Below are 18,527 nucleotides of genomic sequence, written 5' to 3' on the forward strand. Positions count from 1 at the left end.
AGCCAGTATTTTAAAGTGGTAACAAGGATTTGCACTATACAACTCTGTATTTAGAATATGATTAGAAAAAATAGTCTTTGGCCTTTAAACAGTGACTATCAAGTTTCCCTTTGGAATTTAAATGTATAGTCAGCTTTATCCCTTAAACATTAAGGATTTTTAAGATGCAAAATCTAGCCAACTTTTAGCTGTAGTTTAAGTCTGCCTAACTATAAAAACAGATACTTCCAGAAAAGACTGCAAAAACTAATTGCTCTGCTACAATAAAAAGCAGTAAGGTATGTTATATATACTCAGGCATCAATGTAAACTCAGCACTTTTAAAGCCCTTACCACAAGTTTGCAGCTAATTGCATTTCACTGACCTATATATGTAGTATAATGTCTTTTAGGGAGAAAGAGAACTGTTTCCAGCTCTACAAAAGCAGCTCTTGGAAAAAATACTTGCAAAATACATATCTGATAAAGGACTGGTATTCAAAATATACAAAGCATTCATAAAACACAACAACAAGAGAACAAACAATCCAATTAACTATGGAAAAAAACCTGGAGACCTCCCCAAAGAAGATATACAGATGGCACATATAAACATACAGAAAGATGCTCAACATATATGTCATTAAGGAATTATAAATTAAAGTAAAAATAGGAAACCACTACATACCTATTAGAATGGCTAAAATTAAAAAGAAACTGGCAATACCAAATGCTGGTGAGAATGTAGAGCAATAGGAATTCTCATTCATTGCTGGTGAGAATGCAAAATGGTACCACCACTTTGGAAAACAGTTTGACAGCTCCTCACAAAGCTAAGCATACCCTAAGATCCAGCAATTATGCTCCTATGCATTTACCCAATTGAGCTGAAAACTTAGGTTCACACCAAAACCTGCACACATCCTGACAGTGGAATATTATACAGTGCTGAAAAGAAATGAGCTATCAAGCCACACGAAGACATAGGGAACCTTAAATGCATATTATGAAAACTATACACTGCATGTTTTATATGACATTAGAGAAAAGGCGCCACTTTATGGAGAGACAGTAAAAGGGTCAGTAGTTGCCAGAAGTTTGGAGGGAGTGGAGATGGATGAATAGGTGAAGCAGAGGGGATTATTAGGCCAATGAAACTATAATTTCATTTGCTATAATGGGATTCTTTGGCTTTTTTGTGAAATTGGTCCACATTCTTATCAATAACATCATTGTTCGTGGCTGAATACCTTTTTAGAAAAGTGTTCACCAGACTTCCCTGGTGGCGCAGTGGTTAAGAATCCGCCTGCCAATGCAGGGGACACGGGTTCGAGCCCTGCTCCGGGAAGATGTCACATGCCGTGAAGCAACTAAGCCCGTGCGCCACAACTACTGAGCCTGTGCTCTAGAGGCCACGAGCCACAACTACTGAGCCCGCGTGCCACAACTACTGAAGCCCATGCGCCTAGAGCCCGTGCTCCACAACAAGAGAAGCCACTGCAATGAGAAGCCTGTGCACCGCAACAAGGAGTAGCCCCCACTCACTACAATGAGAGAAAACCTGCGCGGGGCAACGAAAACCCAATGCAGCCTAAATAAATAGATTTTTTTAAGAATTTAAAAAAATAAATTTAATTGTTTGATTTTTTAAAAAAGTGTTTTTCATCTTGGGTATGGTGAACAAGTGAGGATTGAGAAGCTCATGGAGTAAAAATTTCCTATATATTTTGTGTTTTTCTTTCTTTTTCTTCTTTCAATATGTTTTCTATTTCTAAATTAAAATACTTTCAAAATAATATATATATGTTCTATATGATACTGTAATGGTTGATTCATGACACCACGCATTTGTGAAAAGCCATAAAACTGCACCATGCAAAGAGTGAAATTTAATGTAAACTATGGAATTTAGTTAATAATAATGTATCAACATCTATTGTTGATTAATTGCAACAAATGTACCACACTAATGCAAGAGGTAATAGGAGAAACCATAGACAGGGGAGGGAGGTATATGGGTATGCACCTGTTCTATTTTTCTGTCCTAAAATATAAAGAATATTATTTTTTTAAAAAAGCAAGTCAAGAGGCCCTGATTATAATTTAGCTGATTTTTCCCTGATAAGGCATTTAACACATGGTCTGACTCTCTGCTCTGTGAAGAGAAATGTTAATTTTGTACAAGGCCTGGGATTGGGTGTCAAGGGAACTGCAAGCCATTCACTGACATCATGTACCATGTTAGGTTAATAACACACATGCTGATTCTGCTTGAGCATCCTGCATGCCTGAGCACACACAGAAGGGACAGAGAGCAAGGGAAGAGAGAGGAAGCGTTGGTACCTGCCTTATCCAGGGGCTTCAGAAATGTCTGCACAGAATTCAAGAGCAGCAACTGTTAATGGTCACAAGTCACCTCTTTGGGGCCACAGGACCGATGGGCTTTACAGAGGATGGTTTCATCGAGGATGCCCGCAGCAGTGGACGCAACGGTGAATGCTTCTGTCACCAGCCCCAATCACCTGGGCAGGCACTCTCAGCCCTGGAAAGGAAACAAAGGGATCTCAGGTGCCTGCATGGTGCAGGAAGATCTCTTGCGATCTGGAGATGACCTTCCCTCACACCATGAAGGTTGGGACATATATGGTGGGCAAAATGATCAACAAGGGCTCTTTGCCAAAGTGATGGAAAAGCTGTGTGTGTGTGTGTGTGTGTGTGTGTGTGTGTGTGTGTGTGTGTCCCAATATTAAAATCAATTCATTTTCACAATTGATAAAAATAAATCCAAAAAAACAAGATAAAAATAATCACAGCATAACTTCTATTTGGTTTTCTTATTCAAATAAAATCCCTCTTTATCTGTTCCTACTAAAAACAAAGGGAGAAATTCTTGCTGTCAAACTAACAACTATTAAAAGAATTAAGGAGGAATTTTAACGAGTTTTCCTAGAATGCCTTATAGCTAATTTTATTGGTGTACAGGATTTCTTTCCATATTTAACTATTTTTCTTTCTGAACTAATTATGTCTTTTGGTTTTGGCTGATATGCATTCTAAGATGTAAACCATTTGTTAATTTTTTATTAATAAATGTGTCCTTTACAATTAAAAGGCTAACCCTATCAGCTTTGTTGACGGCTATGTCAGAAAAGTCCACAACAGTGTAGTTAATAGACTGCTGAAATATAATTACTTTTCAGTATAGCTACTATCAATCCTGACCTTCTAAAGAGTTCAGCTTCAGGTATACATAAGAATATGGTGTCTCATTCATGTCCCAATTTAACAAGGTTACTTTAGAAAATGTCTATCGTTATGTATTCTCCCTGCTGTGTGTCTGTGTGTGTGTGTGTGTGTGTGCGCGTGTGTGTGTTTAATTGAGCCTGCTTTGGCTGTTTTTATTAGTTAACCTTCGCTGGGCATCATTTACATCTCCAGTGATGTAGGCAGCCATCAAAATCATCAACAAGAAGAAAGCAAGTGAGACTTCTATGTTCTAAAGGATATAAAGTATGAATCCTGGATCCAGCAAATGGTTAAACACCCTAAAATTACCCAGCTGTGTGAACACTGGAGACAGACATCTCTTATTATATGGTGATGGAGCTATACCTTGGCAGCAACCGCCTGGATGAGATCTGGGATCAAAAGAAACTAAGTGAACAGCAAGGTCCTACTGTATAGCACAGGGAACTATATTCAGTATCTTGAAATAACCTATAATGAGAAGGAATATGAAAAAGAATATATATATATGTATAACTGAATCATTTGCTGTATACCTGAAACTACCACAACACTGTAAATCAATTATACTTCAATTAAAAAAGAAAAAGAGGGACTTCCTGGGTGGTCCAGTGGTTGACACTCCGCCTTCCAATGCAGGTGGTGCGGGTTCAGTCCCTGGTTAGGGAGCTAAGATCCCACATGCCTCCCCGCCAGCAAACCAAAACATAAAACAGAAGCAATATTGTAACAAATTCAATAAAGACTTAATGGTCCACATCAAAAGAAAAGAAAAAGAAAAAAAACTGAGTGAAAGGGAAGTGAAAGTGTCAATTACTGACAGTGAGCCCAGCACAGGGTCCACAGCCAAGTTCTCTGGAGGGAAGATCAGTGTCCTTGAGAAGCTCGTCACTGGATATGCCATCGTGAGAAACTGAGCACCGGCTTACACATCCACGTGAGAACAGAACTGAGGCAACAGCGGCCATCTCTTCCTCTCCTTTCCAGCGCTCAGTTTGAGCTCATAAGTAACTGTGTTTATGTGAAAAATAGGACTACAGTTTAGAGGGAGATTTTTTTTCTCTTCTTATAAATAAAATATATCAAAGTAACAGAATGTGGCACTGATGAATGTGAGAGGGATTTAGGCAAACTTTTATGGGTTTACTGATTGGGGGGAAACTCTATTGAGGCCAGCCTATGGAATTAGCTGGTTTACAATGTGTCTATTATTCCCATCCACCCAGATTTTTCAAATGCCTTATAAAGTGTCTTATGATTTGGGAAAGATCACAGTAGCTTATTCCCAAGATCCCGAATACACTAAACTATACATAGGTCATTTCACGTCACTGTTCTCCATCTCTCCTTTTCAGTAGAATTCCAAAGGCTAGAAAGGGATTTCAAGTCATCCTATAACTTAGTGCTATAGCTTTTCATTCCTGGTCATCCTGGTATTCCTATATACATGACCCCTTTCCAAAACACACAAAAGGCACTGATGTACGGGCTCCTCAAATGGGACAAACTCCAAGAAAGGAGAATAATGGACTTCAAATAGAAGAGATGCTGAAGATACTCATCTGAGCAATGGGGGAGATGGTTTCTGACAAACTCTTGCATAATTGGCTATTTTTAAAGCAACTTGTTCACTTAATTGCCTAATGGCTGTCAAACTTTTAATCACTCAAAACCACTTGGATGGGTAAACACAGCCATGACTAGAGGAAGCAGAAGGCTCTGCTGTCCTTCACAGCAAGGTCAGGGCAGAAGAAGGCAGCAGAGTTCCCTGCAAGGGCCTGCCAAGCCCTGCTGTCCCAGCTGGGTTCCCATTCCCACCCGGTACCATCACCTCTCCCTTGAATAAGCCTATACACCAAAGAGAGGAGAGATGAACAGGAGAACAAACAGCTCTGACAGAATGTGTGGCAGTGGGGGAAGAGGAAGCAAACTAGGTCTGAAAATGTGTTCTTGTTTCTAATGATCGTATTTTAATTATTTGTTTTAAGTCCTCCCTGATCTCTTCTCCCTCGTTATATTTCTGGTTAAAATATACAGAGATCACCTACTACATTATCTTTGTACATAATGGCGAAGATACAAATCTATCATGTTATTTAATGCCCTTGAAACTCCTGGGAACGTTACCAAGGAAACCTGGAGTTGGCCATGCTGCCTTTGCTGCCTCCCAAGGGTACTGCAAATTAGGGGTCTTTCTTTGGACCTCCACTTAGGGGACTTGGCCCTACCAAATGAATCACACAATTGGGTGACTGAGAGAAAATTAGAAGAGTTTTGTTCTAGTTTTTCAGTTAGCTGATTCTTAAAAAAACAAAAACAAAAGAAAATGTGGCTCCTATGATACTTGATGACAATACTTCTAATTTCTTCCATGCAGACTCCTGAGAAGACCCTTCTCAGATACTCAGGGCGTTCGTCCATTTTAGCCAAATTTCACCTGCCTGAAATACTGGGCAGGAGGAGAGTGCTCTGCATGATTCACCCTGAGTCCCAAGCCTCTAAGAGACAATCCCGAAAATAATGCTGTATTTAGACAGGATTCTGGATGGTCACCTAGGAGCCAGTCAGGGATTTTAACTGCATTCTTTCCAAATATGATTTGATTAGAAAAGCAGCAGCTCCATTTTGTCTGGTCAATTTCTTAATGATTCATGTAAGGACTGCTTATCATTCATTTCTCAACAAGCTTCCCACTTTAAAATGAGATGATTCTCAAGTTAGCAGGCTGTCGATGTCAAGACAAAGCTATGAACAGAAATCTGAAAGCATATTGCCCTGTTTTCTGATGTTTTTTTCTGGGAACTCAGAATTTTAATCCATTATCACTTTTAAGACTCAAGTCAAGAAAGAATCCCCGGGCTTCCCTGGTGGCACAGTGGTTGAGAATCTGCCTGCCAATGAAGGGGACACAGGTTCAAGCCCTGGTCTGGGAAGATCCCACATGCCGCGGAGCAACTAGGCCCGTGAGCCACAATTACTGAGCGGCACGTCTGGAGCCTGTGCTCCGCAACAAGAGAGGCCACGATAGTGAGAGGCCCGCGCACGGCGAAGAAGAGTGGCCCCCACTTGCTGCAACTAGAGAAAGCCCTCGCACAGAAACTAAGACCCAACACAGCCATAAGTAAATAAGTAAATAAAATTTTTTAAAAAAGGAAAGAATCCCCTTTAGCCTACAGCTGCAATATTCTCAAATACAAAACACTAATATTAGTAGGTAACACACACTTTTCTTGGTCTATTTAGGGACTTGAAGGCTGAAATTTTTCTTTTGGATGAACACAGCAACATCGAAATTGTTGGTAAGTATAAACATCTATGTCTATTTCATCACTCCAGCCGACTATGACGTTAATTCTTTAAAACACAGGCTCAAAGGATCTCAGGAGGCAGCGCTAAGAGTTATGGCATTTTTCTCCAGGTGAAGTGATATTATTTCAAAATATAGTGGAAATTTAATAGTGGATGCTTTGATGGAAATATATGATACACATGCAGAGTCTATTTTCATATTAAGCTATCATGTAGTATATTAATTCAAATGATGTCTCATTTAAAATGTTGTATAAGTGCAAGTGAAAAAAAAAAAAAATCTAAATTCAGGGGAATTCCCTGGCGGTCCACTGGTTAGGACTCTGCACTTTCACTGCCGAGGGCCAGGGTTCGATCCCTGGTCGGGCACCTGGGATCCCACAAGCCACGCAACCAAAAAATAATTTTTAAAAATCTAAATTCAGCATTTTTTAAGTGCAGTTACTCTATAGTCTGTAAAACCATTCTGTGATTTCTCTCAAAATGTTATCTTATTCCAAATAAGCTTGACAAAATAATCTTGAGAGGAAAAATTGCTCATGCTTAAAAATTTTTGCTGTTTTTCAAGAATTGCTACCTGAGTTCAGAGAGATTCCCACTGAAGTAATAAAACCCTGAAACCAAACTGTGTTGTTACAGCTGAGAGGGCTGCCGTGTGGGCTTCAGAGGAGCCTGGCCGTCAATCTCACTGTGAGATTCACTGATGGTTTACAGCTTTGGGGACACGGCCCCCAGCCCTGAGTTCTTCAGGCCAGTCATGCTCACTGGTGTTTTTTTTTTTAAGAAGATGTTGGGGGTAGGAGTTTATTTGTTTATTCATTTATTTTTGGCTGTGTTGGGTCTTCGTTTCTGCGCGAGGGCTTTCTCTAGTTGCGGCGAGTGGGGGCCACTCTTCATCGCGGTGCGCGGGCCTCTCACTGTCGCGGCCTCTCTTGTTGCGGAGCACAGGCTCCAGACGTGCAGGCTCAGTAGTTGTGGCTCACGGGCCTAGTTGCTCCGCAGCATGTGGGATCTTCCCAGACCAGGGCTCGAACCCGTGTCCCCTGCATTGGCAGGCAGATTCTCAACCACTGCGCCACCAGGGAAGCCCCCTCACTGGTGGTTTTCCAGAGACCAAGACCCCAAGGAGCAAAGCTCTGTCTGTCCCCCTGCTGCCTTTGTGTCTAGGGGGAATTCTGCGGGCCCTGAATTGGGGACCACTGGGTCCTTCTCTCCCTCTGACCTCTCTGAGGCCTTGGCTGTCCAGGTGGAGCCAGCTTTTTCCTGCTGAACCATAACTGCCACCCAGCAAGCACGGTCCTCTCCTCTTACATGTAATGAGCAGCAAAAGCTGTTCTTCTTCCTGGCTTTGTGAAAACAAATTGTGCAAGAAAAAAATGATGATAGGGCTTCCCTGGTGGCGCAGTGGTTGAGAGTCCACCCGCAGGGGACACAGGTTTGTGCCCTGGTCCGGGAGGATCCCACATGCCGCGGAGCGGCTGGGCCCGTGAGCCATGGCCGCTGGGCCTGTGCTCCGCAACGGGAGAGGCCACAGCGGTGAGAGGCCCGTGTACCGCAAAAAAAAAAAAAAAAAAAAATGATGATAATAATAATATCAATAACAGTCACTGATATCAGTGGAGCACTTTACAATGTGCTCTAAGCGCTTAACCTAGGTGAATATTTACAAACCATATCAAACCCTATGAGGTAGATAGTAATATCCCATTTTACAGATGAGGAAATGGAGGCACAGAGGCAGAGCTGAGATTGCACTCTGAGAAGAATTAGGCAGAAAACAAAAATGAGTCAAGGGAGCCAGTTTCCCAAGGCGATAGGGAATGGGTGTGTGGAGGCTGGAGAGGCAATGTTTGGATTAAAAGGCCGATACTATTTGGCCTCATCGTGGTTCTGCTGTCAAATAAGAAACTTTACAATCTACTGGAATGTAAATGACAACTTACGAAATGCCAGGCACAAGCTAAAGCAAACATTCCTAGAAAGCTGACTCAAAGAAAAACTCAAGAATTTAAAGCCAAAAATTAAGCGATCTTATGTAAAGACAGTGTCTCACCCCATTTTCCTGCATCTCTATTCCCATGAGAATTGCTGCTATAAAAAAATGTTTTTACTGACTATTTTATCAAGTACTCATTGACCCTCTTTCTCCAACTGCTGCTAAGAAGAATTAAAGTGTTCTCAGCTGGAGGTGAACTTTTTACTCCGCTGGTTTGTAAATCTTTCAGATTTTGGATTGAGTAATACCATGAAGTTGGAGGGTCTTTCTCAGGAGCAGTTAAGCACTCACTGTGCAAGCCCTGCCTACATGGCCTCTGAAATGCTTGCTCATCAGAAAAACGGTCCAAAAGTGGATGTCTGGTCCATGCGAGTAAATCACCAAATCCCTGAGTCAGGTTAGGAACCCTGAGTGATAATCCCTGCGGATTTAGAGCTAGGGAACCCTGGCCAGTGAGAAGGACACGGTGTCACGGAGAGCATTTCTCCCCACCTTAAGTTTAAGAAATCACATGTATGCATCACCTACCCCTGGGCAAAGCTGCCGCACAGTTGTCTTGTTGAAGATGTGGGGTATCTTGAACATATGAAGCCCCTGTGATCTTGTGGTCAACTTTTTACTTCAGACTCAAATCCAAAGCAGCACAAGAATTTGAAAGGAACACATCTTAAAGTCCTCCTGATCAGTTCTTCAAGGCATCATCCAGCGTCACGTCCTCCATGAAGCTATCTCAGACAATCCTGATCCTTGGGCCAGGCTGCTTGAGTGCCCTGTTCTCCAGCTCCAACAAGTTTTGTTTTCCCTGCCTTGGAGCTCTTACCACCCTGTGGGGTCATCATCCTTTGGCTCGTGGGTCTCCCCATTATACACTGTCTTGTCACCACCACTGCCGAGCTAGCCCCTATACACCACCAGGGCCTTAGCAGGGATTTCCTAATTCTTTATTGAATGGACTTCTGAATCATCTAGAAATGTTAACAAGTCATTTGTCTTCCATCCGCCATTAAGAGTTCAAGCAGAACATTCTAATCACAAAGCTCGAGTAAAATTTGTGAAACTTGTACGAAAATATATCAGTGCTCACCAATTGAGTCCAAGAAATCAAATAGGATGGCTTTAAGGAAGAAAAGCCCATTATTAACTAATGTGCCAAAGTTCTATAAGCACTTCATCATCTTATTGACTGGTGCAACCTAAGATTCAATTGTCTGTAGTAGCTTACAGTCAATGGAGAAAGTCTGCAAAGGACTTTATCTTCTTTTTCCCCTTTGATTGACTGACTGATTTTTTTTTTTTAGAGTACAGACTTTATAAATTCAGGGTCAGCAAGTTACAGCCTGCTGGGGTAAAGTTTTTGTAAATAAACTTCTTGTTTTTTATACATACACATGTATCTATCCTTAAAAGACTTTATCTTAATTTTAAAACATCTCTCGAAAATCATGTTTGCACTCTTCATTCTTTTAACAAGGCTTTTCCTTCATAAAAGTTGCAAAGAACGTTGTCAGAATCATTGTATCAAAAGGCCACAATGTCCAATCTAGAAAAGCCTAAATTAATAACATTTATTATATGAAGAAAGACAGTGGGCTGAAACATAGTTTTCTTTTTAACATCTTTATTGGAGTATAATTGCTTTACATTGTTGTTAGTTTCTGCTTTATAAAAAAGTGAACCAGTTATACATATACATGTCCCCTTATCTCTTCCCTCTTGCATCTCCCTCCCTATCCCACCCCTCTAGGTGGTCACAAAGCACCGAGCTGATCTCCCTGTGCTATGCAGTTGCTTCCCACTAGCTATCTATTTTACATTTGGTAGTGTATATATGTCCAAGCTACTCTCTCACTTCATCCCAGCTTCCCTTTCCCCCACCCCGTGTCCTCAAGTCCATTCTTGATATATAGTTTTAATGGCCAAAAAATAAATAAGGAAAGCAAAGAAAAGAAAAAATGAGAAGGTAACAGATGGGGCCTAAAGACTTTTTCCTCCCACGGCTTCTTCAGCCACTTTCGGATTCTGCTAAATTTCAACCTAGACTTGGGGAGTTTGTCAAAGCATAAATTTTTACCTGTAAATTTACACACTTAAAAGAAACCTACTAGATTAGCAGTCCTCCTAGCTTTGCCAGTCTTTGATTAAGTACTTTTTCATGGCTAACGTCCAAAGATGAACATATCAGAATATAGTGAGGTTTTGTTTTTCTCATTTAATTGTTTTGTTTTGGGGGAAACCAAAGTGTGCATTAGCTCTGACTTCCACTCAACACATCCAACACAAAAATCCACGAACGAAACACTGACAGTCACTGTGCTTGTTCATCATTTGTGCACATCTAGTTTTAAGGTCCTTCGGAGGGCTGAGGCATGATTAAACTTCACGCAAGTTGACTAAATTAATAAACCAGCTGTTGTCTTTAAAGCATGTCAGAGATTTCAGTGGAGTGGAAGAGTTACTTTCTGCTACAGCTAATAAATTTTCAAGTTAACGTATCATCGGGTCTCGGTTAAAATTAAATCTCAAATTCACAGTGGTTGTACTAAACACACGGTGTGTATCACCTTTTGAACCACTGCCTGTAGAAGTCGAACCCAGCTGCTTGTTTATGTCTAGTTCCTCTTCTTTGCAATGTTAATACTCTGGTAGGTGCATGGGAAGTATGAGAAACTTGTGCTCCACTCACCTCTATGAGGTGTGTGTCTTCAGCAGACGGTGCCGATGGCCGAGGAGCACAGAGACCATGGAAATGACCGCTTGTCATCAGAGCAGAGATTTCCCAGTCATCCCCCGGTGCGCAGGCTCTCCCCGCCTGATTGTTTAAATCTAAGCCCCAAACTAAAAACATGACCTCATGTGGGTGCAGGCAGTCTGCTCAGAAGTGCTGCTTCTCTCAAATATTAACACTCGCCACCTCCATCTCAAAACAGCTTTTGGCACAGCCTGGCTGGAAAACAGCTGAAAAATATTTAAATCCAGTGCTTAAGTGGCCTAGAGGATTACTAGTGGGATAAAGAGTTTTTTCGGCTCAAGGTGTCTGATTCAGCGACAAACGGTTGATAGTGCATGGAAATCCTGGTTGCTGGTGAGTGTGGAAGTCATTATTACTTCCTTACAGGTCTTCTTGGGCCTGATCATTCCCCATGGTTCTGGCTCCTTCCTCAGTCCCTTTACAAGAAGTCTCACAACTACAAGATGATAAAAATGTCTCTGAAGAACATCTGAATGTTGGTCACAAATTCCAAATGGATTTTGTTCTGCTTTCTTATAAGTCTCTGTAGTTTTCAGAAGTTTCTAATCTCTTTGGCTCAACCAGGTTTAAATGCTGGAAATCCCAAGATTCCCACCAAATGAATGGTTTCTCCATTATTTTGTGGCCTGGACACATAAAGGCCACTAAAGGCCACGCACAGTTAAAGACGTGCATATAGTGGTTGAGAGCCTGGAGTCTGATGTCAGACCCCTTGGGTTGAAAGCCTGCCTTTGCTACTTCCTAACTGTGAGTGCTTGGAAAATCAGCTTAATCCATTGCTGAAGGGGCCACACACTTCTGGCAGGATGCATCCGGGGGGTGGCAATGCTTATGGAGAAATTCTTTTAGGTAGAGAAATAACAGGCACCCTTCCACCCCCTTCATTATGCCATGGATAATCATCAGAGATAAGCAGGGGTAAAGCATTGTGATGCAGCCCACTCTTGGCTTTTGTACATTCTCACCTCCCCCATTCTCACTATGCTTCAAAAATGGCCCCCTCGGGCTTCCCTGGTGGCGCAGTGGTTGAGAGTCCGCCTGCCGATGCAGGGGACACGGGTTCGTGCCCCGGTCCGGGAAGATCCCACATGCCGCGGAGCGGCTGGGCCCCGTGAGCCATGGCCGCTGAGCCTGCGCGTCCGGAGCCAGTGCTCCGCAACGGGAGAGGCCACAACAGTGAGAGGCCCGTGTACCGCAAAAAAAAAAAAAAAAATGGCCCCCTTTCTTTCCCTCCCTTTAAATCTCCAAGTTAAAAATCCTAGATTCCTTTTTTTTTTTTAACCACCGCACGGCATGTGGGATCAAACCCATGCCCCCTGCAGTGGAAGCGCGGAGTCAACCACTGGACCACCAGGAAAGTCCCTCTCAGATTCCTTAAAATCTGATTTGTCGCTCATAATCTAGTATGAATACAGGCTTGACCCTACCAGGATGTACTTCCTTGGTAAACGAGGAGCTTATTAACCAAATAACTCATTTAACTAGTGAGTTCAGAGAGAGGGTATATTAGCCAGGGTCCTAACAAGTCAGATAATGTGTTCAAATGAAGATAAATTAAAGAGAGATCATTTACAAAGAACTGATCACAAAGTCATCAGCAGATGTACGGGAACCACGAGGGATAATGCAGGAACACGGGGCTGACAGTAGCAGAGTGGCCACCACTCCTAGACCCAAAGGGACAAAGGGCAGAAGAGGGTCCCAGAACCTGGAAGGAGAGTCGTGGAGCACGGGCTTTCTAGAGAGGAGAAATTACCTTATGTCAGGGGAGCAGCCAGTCTAAGACAGCCTAACCGAGCCAGGGCCAGGGAATAACACCTTGACCTCACCACCTTCCTTCCCTCCAAGCCCCACTGGCTGAACCCAAAAGAAGCCAGAAGTTTCCAGAGTCCACCAGTTCAACGCACACAGGTGGGCCTCGGGGCAGAAAGCAGGCTGGAGAAGGGTGGAGAAGGGAAGCAGAAGAGCAGATGGGAACATCCAGCAGAGGGGTTGTGAGACATTTGGGGCTGGACCATTCACTCCATCCTCTCCCATCCCTCTCATCTCTGTTCTTCTCATCTCCCCCATAGGTTCAGGAGTCAGCAACTTGGCACACAGTTTCTGAAGTTGTGTGTTCACAAAGGAGTAGAACTCGGTATGTCTTCTTCCCACCACCATACAGCTCCCTCAAAGTTTAAAAAAGAATCTAGTTTTGACCATCAAGCAGGCAAAGTAACTGTGGGAAAGGCTATACCCCTTTGGCACACACCCATAGCTTAGAGCCGGCCTCTGTCCTAAAAAGGCATTTCTTGAGCAGTCATATATCTCCAGGCTTTGCGTGGAAGCAAGGAAATAAGCAGAACATAAATTTAACATCAAAAATGAACCTGAGGGCTTCCCTGGTGGTGCAGTGGTTGAGAGTCCGCCTGCCGATGCAGGGGACACGGGTTCGTGCCCCAGTCCGGGAGGATCCCACATGCCGCGGAGCGGCTAGGCCCGTGAGCCATGGCCGCTGAGCCTATGCGTCCGGAGCCTGTGCTCCGCAACGGGAGAGGCCACAGCAGTGAGAGGCCTGCGTAACGCTTAAAAAAAAAAAAAAAATTAAAAAAAAAAAAAATGAACCTGAGAGTCCCATTCAAATCTCAGGAAAAGGGTGCTTTGTAGGGAATCAGAGACCGTGACTCACACCTAAGGCAGGATATGGAAGTGGGGAAAGAGACCCAACTTGAACACACACACCATGTAAATCCTATTGTACTGTCAGCTCACGTCTGAAGGTCAATTCTAAATGCATTTTGCAAACATCACAATGCAATGGAACTGCATTGAAAGAGAAAAAGTGTTGGCAGTACGCTTCTGGCAGGGGTCAACGTTATCTGCGTGGAGATGGGTCAGGCAGTGTCCAAGAACCACAAACGCACTAAGGCAGATGGAAGCCGCTGTGCTCTCACTGGGCGAAAATAATGTTCTGAGCCACAGTTAATACGTGGGGCCCTTAACTGAACATACAAAGAGGTGAGGTTGAGACCTGGAAAAATGTACTAAATTTGTTCTATGGCTTCAAGACTGGCCGTCTATATGATACAATGAAAACTCATTTGCAACCCCGGAGAACTGGGTTTTTAGGATGTATTTTTGGATTTTAACTTGTCTAGCCCTGGGTGGAAAATACAAAATTACACTAATATAACATAAATTTACAAGAAATAGAACCAGACCCATTAGGAATTTGTGACCAACATTCAGATTCTCTTCTGAGACATTTTCAACACACTTTTGTTGCAACACATAATGCTACAAACAGACACACATAAAGAGCCAAAGATACAAGTCCCAGGGAGTCTTTCATGGGGCTGGAGAGACTCAAACTCCACAGTTACTTTTAAGAAATATGATCTTGGCTTAACTATTCTTCTTTTCTCTATGAGACAGAGTGGTCCACTAACTGGGAACGTATCATGCGTCTTATGCTGTTGTTGAGAGATTACAGCACCCTCCCGGTCCTAAGGCAGTGTTTCTTTTCAGTTGGTTCCCCTCCTTTCCCTTGACAGAGGGGCGAGTGTGCTTGCCATGTTGACTGGCACCTTGTCACTGAAGCCATTCAGTAACAAGCATCTTCTTCACATCAGAAGATGGCAAATGGTGAAATCTGCAGTGTTCTAACTGGAATCTCTTTTGGTAACTTGCTCTGGTCTCTACTTTGGGTAGCAAACCTCAGGAAAGAAAAATGGCCAGATTCCAAGGGCACAGAGTATCTTGGGTTACTTTGGAGAATTCTCCATTTCATTTTTCAAGTGTTCAATATGAACGTTTCCTAGGAACATTTATATCCCAGTATGATAACAAGAAACCCGCAATATTCATTTGAGATCTGTTGAGATGACAGCCCAAGGATGGTGATTTTATAAGAACAGCACTGCTTTTGGGTTAGCCAGGGGCTTCTACTGCCCGTCTTGTAGTATACAAGCCAAAAGTAACTGAATGACGGTCAGGAAGCATCGCTGATGCTACTGTGTGTTAGGACTTAGACTGTGCAAACTGAGAATGGACCAGTTGTGACTACTGCCACTCATACTATCTCTAAAAGGCTGCCTTCCTTATTTAATTGAACTGCTTTCATGTTCAATTTTCTGTCCAAACGAGGATGTGCAAGACAAGATGGCAAAAATTGCCTGGTGAATTCACTAGCCCAAGCTCCCTCTCAAAGAACATAAAGAGAAAATGAAATTTGGAAAATTGAGAGTTACATTAACAGTTGGACAAATAATCTTTTCAACACTTTTATGACTGCTGTTATGCAAGAGCTTTACAATACATCAGTCAAAACTATTCTCTCGTTCTTTCCACCTATTTTTCTCCCTTCTTCTCTTCCCACTCATCCATATACTAATTTTCCAGAATAGGAAAGAAGACCCTCAAAATTTAACTGTCTAAAATAAGCACTCAAATCTTCACAAGACATGGCTAAGCTTTAGTTTGGGGATAAATGTTTATCTAACTACTACAATTAGAAATTGGGTAATGGGCAAAGTTTTTTCCTTATAGTTGATTTACAATGTTGGGTTATTTTCAGGCATACGGAAAAGTGATTCAGTTACACATATATACATAAGTATATGTATTTTGCCTTTGGGGGACTCTAAGATCAGTGGATTAATGCACAAAACTTCAGGGATTTTCCTCAATTTTTAGATCAGGATTTCCCTCCAGGAGCTGTGAATTTCATGACCTTGCCAAACATCCTGATATAGAGGAAGCAAGTAGAGACAAATGGCTGAATGAAGGAAGTAATGGGAAATGACTGAGTTTGCTAATGTACAAAAACAGGTAATTAATTCTCACCTTTCTTATGCCTTATTAACCATGACCTGTAGGGCACCTTCAATCTGGCGGAGGAGTAAGATGTGGAGATCACCTTCCTCCCCACAAATACATCAAAACTTCATCTACATGTGGAACAACTCCTACAGAACACTTACTGAACACTGGCAGAAGACCTCAGACCTCCCGAAAGGCAAGAAACCCCCCACGTACCTGGCCGTGTGGCTGACAGGGTATTGGTGCTCCCGCCATGTGTCAGACCTGAGCCTCTGAAGTGGGAGAGCCGAGTTCAGGACATTGGTCCACCAGAGACCACCTGGCCCCACGTAATATCAAACGGCGAAAGCTCTCCCAGAGATCTCCATCTCAACGCTAAGACCCAGCTCCACTAAACGACCAGCAAGCTACAGTGCTGGACACCCTATGCCAAACAACAACCAAGACAGGAACACAACCACACCCATTAGTAGAGAGGCTGCCTAAAATCATACTAAGCTCACAGACACCCCAAAACACACCACCGGACGCGGTCCTGCCCACCAGAAAGACAAGCTCCGTCCTCATCCACCAGAACACAGGCACCAGTCTCCTGCCTCAGGAAGCCTATACAACCCACTGAACCAACCACCAGGGACAGACACCAAAAACAACAGGAATTACGAACCTGCAGCCTGCGAAAAGGAGACCCCAAACACAGTAAGTTAAGCAAAATGAGAAGACAGAGAAATAAACAGCAGATGAAGGAGCAAGGTAAAAACCCACCAGACCAAACAAATAAAAAGGAAATAGGCAGTCTACCTGAAAAACAATTCAGAGTAATGATAGTAAAGATGATCCAAAATCTTGGAAATAGAATGGAGAAAATAAAATACAAGAAATGTTTAACAATGACCTAGAAGAACTAAAGAGCAAACAAACAATGATGAACAACAAAATAAATGAAATTTAAATTTCTCTAGAAGGAATCATTAGTAGAATAACTTGGGCAGAAAAATGGATAAGTGACCTGGAAGATAAAGTAGTGGAAATAACTACCACAGAGGAGAATAAAGAAAGAAGAATGAAAAGAATTAAGGACAACCTCAGAGACCTCTGGGACAACATTAAAAGGGCCAAAATCTGAATTATAGGGGTCCCAGAAGACGAAGAGAAAAAAAAGGGACTGAGAAAATACTTGAAGAGATTATAGTTGAAAACATCTCTAATATAAGTAAGGAAATAGTCAATCACGTCCAGGAAGCGCAGAGAGTCCCATATAGGGTAAATCCAAGGAGAAACACGCCAAGATACATATTAATCAAACTATCAAAAATTAAATACAGAGAAAAAATATTAAAAGCAGCAAGGGGAAAACAACAAATAACATACAAGGGAATCCCCATAAGGTTAACAGCTGATCTTTCAGCAGAAACTCTGCAAGCCAGAAGGAAGTGGCAGGACATATTGAAAGTGATGAAAGGGAAGAACCTACAACCAAGATTACTCTACCCAGCAAGGATCTCATTCAGATTCCATGGAGAAATTAAAACCTTTACAGACAAGCAAAGGCTAAGAGAATTCAGCACCACCAAACCAGCTTTACAACAAAGGCTAAAGGAACTTCTCTAGGCAGGAAACACAGGAGAAGGAAAAGACCTACAATAACAAACACAAAACAATTAAGAAAATGGTAATAGGAACATACATACTGATAACTACCTTAAATGTAAATGGATGAAATGCTCCCACCAAAAGACATAGACTAGCTGAATGGATACAGAAGCAAGACTTGTATATATGATGTCTACAAAAGACCCACTTCAGACCTAAGGACAAATACACACTGAAAGGGAGGGGATGGAAAAAGATACTACATGAAAATGGAAATCAAAAGAAAGCTGGAGTAGCAGTGTTCATATCAGACCAAATAGACTATAAAATAAAGACTATTAGAAGAGACAAAGAAGGACATGACATAATGATCAAGGGATCAATCCAAGAAAGAGATATAACAATTGTAATTATTTATACACCCAACATAAGAGCAACTCAATACATAAGGCAAAGGCTAACATCCATAAAAGGGGAAATCAGTAGTTACACAATCATAGTAGGGGACATTAACACCCCACTTTCACCAAAGCATAGGTCATCCAAAGTGAAAATAAATAAGGAAACACAAGCTCTAAATGATACATTAAACAAGATGGACTTAACTAATATTTATAGGACATTCCATCCAAAAAGAACAGAACACACTTTCTTCTCAAGTCCTCATAGACGGTTCTCCAGGATACTTCATATCTTGGGTCACAAATCAAGCCTTGGTAAATTTAAGAAAATTGAAATTGTATCAAGTATCTTTTCCGATCACAACGCTATGAGACTAGATATCAATTACAGGAAAACATCTGTAAAAAATACCAACACATGGAGGCTAAACAATACACTACTTAATAACCAAGA

General features: G+C 42.0%; 1 protein-coding gene across 20 annotated transcripts in view; it reads right to left on the minus strand.

The window, feature by feature from the left end:
* Positions 1-18,527, minus strand: part of LOC307195083 (uncharacterized protein) — a 457,748-nt gene that overhangs the window by 216,672 nt on the left and 222,549 nt on the right. For 19 of the 20 annotated variants that reach the window (XR_013830716.1, XM_079938788.1, XM_079938799.1 and 16 more), the window contains one exon: positions 2,323-2,521. Coding sequence is in view for 19 of the 20 variants with exons in the window: in XM_079938788.1 (XP_079794914.1) it covers positions 2,516-2,521 (6 nt within the window). In the remaining variant the exon portion in view is untranslated. The remainder of the gene's footprint in view (positions 1-2,322; positions 2,522-18,527) is intronic. The other variant, XM_079938801.1, reaches the window with a different exon arrangement.

This window comes from Stenella coeruleoalba (assembly GCF_951394435.1).
Source record: "Stenella coeruleoalba genome assembly, chromosome: 12".
Taxonomy (NCBI): Eukaryota; Metazoa; Chordata; class Mammalia; order Artiodactyla; family Delphinidae; genus Stenella; species Stenella coeruleoalba.